Source organism: Larus michahellis, unplaced genomic scaffold (assembly GCF_964199755.1).
Source record: "Larus michahellis unplaced genomic scaffold, bLarMic1.1 SCAFFOLD_424, whole genome shotgun sequence".
Taxonomy (NCBI): Eukaryota; Metazoa; Chordata; class Aves; order Charadriiformes; family Laridae; genus Larus; species Larus michahellis.
The window spans coordinates 1-6,885 of NW_027436074.1; the positions used below are offsets into that span (position 1 = coordinate 1).

The 6,885-nt window shown below is 62.5% G+C and overlaps 1 protein-coding gene across 1 annotated transcript; it reads left to right on the top strand.

Moving 5' to 3' along the window:
* The first annotated feature begins 207 nt into the window (after positions 1-207).
* Positions 208-6,195, top strand: PRF1 (perforin 1). The gene is made up of 2 exons (XM_074571561.1): positions 208-899; positions 3,954-6,195. The coding sequence occupies exons 1-2, from the start codon at positions 247-249 to the stop codon at positions 6,067-6,069; spliced, it is 2,769 nt and encodes a 922-aa protein (XP_074427662.1). The 5' UTR covers positions 208-246; the 3' UTR covers positions 6,070-6,195.
* The last annotated feature ends 690 nt before the right edge of the window (positions 6,196-6,885 follow it).

The window sequence follows — 6,885 nt, forward strand, 5'->3', positions numbered from 1 at the left end:
CCCCATGTCCCCCCTGTCCCCATGTCCCCCCGTCCCTGTCCCCCCATCCCCGTCCCCATCCCCACGTCCCCACCACCGTCCCCACGTCCCCATGTCCCCACCACCGTCCCCATGTCCCCCCTGTCCCCATGTCCCCCCGTCCCTGTCCCCCCGTCCCCGTCCCCATCCCCACGTCCCCACCACCGTCCCCACGTCCCCACCCCCATGTCCCCATCCCCACGTCCCCACCACCGTCCCCACGTCCCCATGGCCACCCCCACGTCCCCGTCCCCGCGTCGTCCGTCCCCGCCCCCGCCCCCACCCCACCTCTCCCCTCTCTCTCGTCCCCTCCCCCCGCAGGCCATGGCCACCCCTGGGCGTCCCCTCGCCGGCCTCTTCCTCCTCTCCCTCCTCTCCCTCCACCGCTGGCCCCCGGCGACCTCCCAGTGCCACCGGGCGCGAGGGGCCGCCTGCTCGGCCCCGCCGGCCCCCGGCCCCCAACTCCTGGGCACGGGCTTGGACGTCACCACCTTGGAAGCCACCGGCGGCCAGGTCCTGCTGGTGGGGGCCACCGACCCCCCCGGGGACTCGGGGGCCACCTGCCTGCTCTGCCGGGACCTGTTGGCCGGGGGACGAGTCCGTCGGCTACCGGCCGGCGTCGGGGGGTGGCGTTCGGGCCGACGTTGCCGTCAGGGGACGAAGGTGGCCACCGGCAGCCGGGCGGTGGGGGAGGTGGTGGCCGGGAGGGAGGAGGTGGCCCGGGGGTGGCGGGTGGGGCTGGGGGGAGGGGTGGGGCCGGGCAAGGAGGGGAGGGTGGCGGTGGCCGGGTCCCACTCGCAGGCGGCCGAGTTCGGGCTGCAACGGCAGCGGGAGGATCGTTACGCCTTCGCCAGCCTCCAGCTGCGCTGCGTCCTCTACTGGTGAGGGCCCCGCCCGCTGCCCCTCCTCCTCCTCCTCCTCCTTCATCCTCCTCCTCCTTCATCCCCAGCTCCTCCACCTTCAGCTCCATCTCCATCTTCTCCATCTCCATCTCCATCTTCACCTTCTTCATCTTCATCTTCTTCATCTCCATCTCCATCTTCTTCATCTCCATCTTCATCTTCTTCATCTTCATCTCCATCTCCTCCACCTTCATCTCCATCTCCATCTCCATCTTCTTCATCTCCATCTCCATCTCCATCTTCACATTCTTCATCTTCATCTCCATCATCTCCATCTCCATCTTCTTCATCTCCATCTTCATCTTCTTCATCTCCATCTCCATCTCCTCCACCTTCATCTCCTCCATCTTCATCTCCATCTCCATCTCCATCTCCATCTCCTCAACCTTCATCTTCATCTCCTCTATCTCCTCCATCTCCATCTTCATCTCCATCTCCATCTTCATCTCCATCTCCATCTTCTTCATCTCCATCTCCATCTCCACATTCTTCATCTTCATCTCCATCATCTCCATCTCCATCTTCTTCATCTCCATCTTCATCTTCTTCATCTCCATCTCCTCCACCTTCATCTCCTCCATCTCCATCTCCATCTCTTCCATCTCCACCTTCATCTCCTCCATCTCCATCTTCATCTCCTCCATCTTCATCTTCATCTCCATCTCCTCCACCTTCATCTTCATCTTCAACTCCATCTCTGTCTCCTCCACCTTCATCTTCATCTTCAGCTCCATCTCCATCTCCATCTTTTTCTTCTCCATCTCCATCTTCATCTCCATCTCCATCTCCTCAACTTTCATCTTCATCTCCTCCATCTCCATCTTCATCTCCTCCATCTCCATCTTCATCTCCTCCATCTCCATCTCCATCTCCTCCACCTTCATCTCCATCTCCATCTCCATCTTCATCTTCTTCATCTCCATCTTCATCTCCATCTCCATCTCCATCTCTGTCTCCTCCATCTTCATCTTCATCTCCTCCATCTTCATCTTCATCTTCATCTCCATCTCCGTCTCCTCCACCTTCATCTATCTCCATCTCCATCTTCTCTGTCTCCATCTTCATCCTCTCCATCTCATCTCCATTTTCATTTCCATCTCCCATCTTCATCTCCATCTCCACCTTCATCTTCATCTCCTCCATCTTCATCTTCATCTCCACCTTCTCCACCTTCATCTCCTCCAGCTTCTCCACCATTTCGAGTCTCCACCCTTCCATCCCTCTCCCTCCTCTTCCTCAACACCTCCTCCATCATCTTCATCTCCATCATCTCCATCTCCATCATCTCCACCTCCCTCCTCCTCCTCTCTCCTCATCATCATCATCACCTCCTCCATCATCTCCTCCTCCACCTCCTCCACCCTTCCATCATGTCCATCTCCTCCTCCTTCGTCTCCTCCTTCATCATCTCCTTCGTCATCATCTCCTCCTTCATCTCCATCATCTCCTCCTCGTCTCCTCCATCATCTCCTCCTCCTCCTCATCTCCTCCTTCATCATCACCTCCTTCATCTCCATCATCTCCTCCTCCTCCTCATCTCCTCCTCCTTCATCTCCTTCATCATCTCCTTCATCATCTCCTTCATCATCTCCTTCATCATCTCCTTCATCATCTCCTTCGTCATCTCTTCCTCCTTCATCTCCTCCTCCATCATCGCCTCCTCCATCTCCATCATCTCCTCCTTCATCATCTCCCTCATCATCATCTCCTTCATCTCCTCCTCATCTCCCTCATCATCTCCTCCTTCATCTCCACCATCTCCTTCATCATCTCCTCCTCCTCCTCATCTCCTCCTCCTTCATCTCCTTCATCATCTCCTTCATCATCTCCTTCGTCATCTCCTCTTCCTCCTTCATCTCCTCCTCCATCATCGCCTCCTCCATCTCCATCATCTCCTCCTTCATCACCTCCCTCATCGTCATCTCCTTCATCTCCTCCTCATCTCCCTCATCAGCTCCTCCTTCATCTCCACCATCTCCTTCATCATCTCCTCCTCCTCCTCATCTCCTCCTTCATCTCCTCCTTCATCATCTCCTTCATCTCCTCCTTCATCTCCTCCTCCTTCATCTCCTTCATCATCATCATCACCTCCTTCCTCGCCATCATCTCCTCCTCATCATCATCTCCTTCATCATCTCCTCCATCGTCTCCTCCTCCTCCTCCTCATCTCCTCCTCCCTCATCTCCCCCTCCCCCCTTCCTCCCCCTCCCCCCTTCCTCCTCCTCCTCCTCCTCCTCCCTCCTCGCCCTCAGCCCCACGGCCTTCTCTCCTTCCCTCCGGCCCTCAATCCACCCCCTGGCGCCCCATAGCACCCCATAGATCCCCCCCACTCACCCCATAGACCCCCCCCCCCAGTCACCCCATAACCCTCCTGACACCCCGTAGCACCCCATAGACCCCTCCAAACACCCCACAGACCACCCCCAATCACCCCATAGACCCCCCAGAACCCCCGATCACCCCATAGACCCCCCCCAATCACCCCATAGACCCCCAAAACACCCCATAGACCCCCCCTCCAGTCGCCCCATAGACCCTCCAGAGCCCCCGATCACCCCATTGACCCCCCCGATCACCCCATAGACCCCCCCAATCACCCCATAGACCCCCCTCCAGTCACCCCATAGACCCCCCAGAGTCCCCGATCACCCCATAGACCCTCCCGATCACCCCATAGACCCCATTGACCCCCCCAGTCACCCCATAGACCCCCAAAACGCCCCGTAGACCTCCCTCCAGTCGCCCCATAGACCCCCCAGAACCCCCCATCACCCCATAGACCCTCCCAATCACCCCATAGACCCCATTGACCCCCCCAATCACCCCATAGACCCCCCCCAGTCACCCCATAGGCCACCAAAACACCCCATAGACCCCATTGACCCCCCCAATCACCCCATAGACCCCCCTCCAGTCGCCCCATAGACCCCCCAGAGCCCCCGATCACCCCATAGACCCTCCCGATCACCCCATAGACCCCATTGACCCCGATATCTCACCCCCTCTCCCTCTCTCCCCCCCCCACCCCCACAGGACCTGGGTCTCCCCCGCCGCCCGCCCCTCCCCCCACTTCTTGCGGGCCGTGCGGGCCCTGCCCCCCACCTTCAGCCGGGACACGGCGGCCGACTACGAGGAGCTGCTGGCCACCTACGGCACCCACTACATCCGGGGGGCCCAACTCGGGGGGCGGCTGCGGGCCGTCACCGCCATCCGCTCCTGCCGGGCCGCCATGGCCGGCGCCAGCGCCCAAGAGGTGGCCGATTGTTTGGGGGTGGAAGTGATGGCCGGCGGCGGGGGGCTTAGGGCCGGCGTCATGGCGGCCGCTTGCCGCCGGGCCCGGGGAGGCAACCAAGGCAACGTCAGCTTCAACGAAGCCTACAGCGAGCGGCTGGTGGAGGTGGAAGGAGGCGACCAACATGGCGACCTACTCTACGGCAGGCCCGAGGCCTACGCAAGATGGCTGCAGAGCCTCCCGGCCCTCCCGGGGCTAGTGGCGGCCGACGTCCGTCCCCTCCACACCCTCCTGCCCCGCGACGAGCCCCGTCGGAAGGCGCTGAGGGCGGCCGTCGGCCATTACGTGGCCTGGCGGGCTTTGAGGCTCAACTGCAGCCGGGTTTGCCCCGGCGGCCATCTCGTCGGCCCTTGCCAGTGCGGTTGCCCGGCCGACGCCGCCATCACCCCCGACTGCTGCTCGCGGCAACGGGGGACGGGGCGGCTGACGGTGACGGTGTGGGGCGGGCGGGGGTGGCGGGGGGACCACTTCTCCATGACGGACGCTTACGTACGGGTGACGGCCGGGGCTCAAAGCGCCCGGACGGCCACGGCCTGGAACCAAGAACGACCCCGTTGGGGGGCTCGTTTGGATATGGGGCGGGTGGCCCTGCCCCCCGGCGCCCGCCTGAGGTTGGAGGTGTGGGACGAGGACAACGGGTGGGACGACGACCTGCTGGGGGTCTGCGAGGTGGGGCTGGAAGCCACGGGGGCTACCACCGAGGGAGACGGGGAAAGGGCCGGCCTCTGCTTCCCCGGGGGTGGCCGCTTGGAATTCGGCTACCGCCTGACCTGCGGCCGAGCCCTGGGGGGGTCCCTTTGCCACGATTACGTCCCCCAACCCCCCGAGGGAGACGGGGGGCTCTACCGGTTCTCCCGTTGGCCACCCGGCCCCACGGACGGCCCCGTAGAGTGGCCCGAGGAAGAAGAGGAGGAGGAAGAGGAGGAAGAGGAAGATCTCCGAGCCACCCCGGAGGTCCCCGTGGCCAACGGTTCCCCCGCGGAAGCCCCCGAGATGGAGGTGGATTTCGGGGAGGAGGAGGGGAACCCCCTGGGAGAGGCCACCGAGGCCTTCGGGCACCTGCCGGAGCCTTTGGGTGACCTGGGGGACGGGCCGCTGAGGGTGCGGCCACCGGCCGGCTTCAAGAAGGTCCCTCCGGGCCACCAAGATCCACCGTTGGGCCTCAAGGAGGTTCCTCGGGGCCACCAAGATCCACCGTTGGGCTTCAAGGAGGTTCCTCGGGGCCACCAAGATCCACCGTTGGGCTTCAAGGAGGTTCCTCGGGGCCACCAAGATCCACCGTTGGGCTTCAAGGAGGTCCCTCGGGGCCACCAAGATCCACCGTTGGGCTTCAAGGAGGTTCCTCGGGGCCACCAAGATCCACCGTTGGGCTTCAAGGAGGTCCCTCGGGGCCACCAAGATCCATCGTTGGGCTTCAAGGAGGTTCCTCGGGGCCACCAAGATCCATCGTTGGGCCTCAAGGAGGTTCCTCGGGGCCACCAAGATCCATCGTTGGGCTTCAAGGAGGTCCCTCGGGGCCACCAAGATCCACCGTTGGGCCTCAAGGAGGTTCCTCGGGGCCACCAAGATCCATCGTTGGGCCTCAAGGAGGTCCCTCGGGGCCACCAAGATCCACCGTTGGGCTTCAAGGAGGTTCCTCGGGGCCACCAAGATCCACCGTTGGGTTTCAAGGAGGTTCCTCGGGGCCACCAAGATCCATCGTTGGGCTTCAAGGAGGTCCCTCGGGGCCACCAAGATCCACCGTTGGGCTTCAAGGAGGTTCCTCGGGGCCACCAAGATCCACCGTTGGGCCCCCAGAAGGTCCCTCCGGGGCCGGCCCCACTCCCAGGCCGTGGGGAGGGACCCCCAGCCCCATAAGTTCCCTCCCCCCACCTCCAGACCCCCCTTTGCCCCTCCTAGACCCCCAAGTGTGGGGCTGACGGGCCTCCCCGCGCCGTGGGGCGGGGTTGGGGGGGGGGCGGAATTAAACCCTCTTGTGCTGCAGCCCCCGAGTGCGTGAGTCTCTGGGTGGGGGGGGGAACTGGGGGGCACTGGGGGGCACTGGGATCCACCGCCAGCCCCATAGATCCATCCGACAGCCCCATAGCACCCCATAGACCCCACCAGCAGCCCCATAGATCCATCCGACAGCCCCATAGAGCTCCATAGACACCACAGGAGCCCCATAGATCCATCCGACAGCCCCATAGCGCCCCATAGGCCCCACCAGCAGCCCCATAGATCCATCCGACAGCCCCATAGAGCCCCATAGACACCACAGGAGCCCCATAGATCCATCCGACAGCCCCATAGTGCCCCATAGACCCCACCAGCAGCCCCATAGATCCATCCGACAGCCCCATAGAGCCCCATAGACACCACAGGAGCCCCATAGATCCATCCGACAGCCCCATAGTGCCCCATAGACCCCACCAGCAGCCCCATAGATCCATCCGACAGCCCCATAGAGCCCCATAGACACCACAGGAGCCCCATAGATCCATCCGACAGCCCCATAGAGCCCCATAGACACCACAGGAGCCCCATAGATCCATCCGACAGCCCCATAGCGCCCCATAGACACCACAGGAGCCCCATAGATCCATCCGACAGCCCCATAGAGCCCCATAGACACCACAGGAGCCCCATAGATCCATCCGACAGCCCCATAGTGCCCCATAGACCCCACCAGCA

Excerpts from the sequence above, each read along its gene's own strand:
- PRF1 (XM_074571561.1), top strand. The coding sequence starts at position 247 with ATGGCCACCCCCACGTCCCCGTCCCCGCGTCGTCCGTCCCCGCCCCCG. Across the intron at positions 900-3,953 it reads CTGCGCTGCGTCCTCTACTG|GACCTGGGTCTCCCCCGCCG; the intron begins GTGAGGGCCCCG and ends CCACCCCCACAG.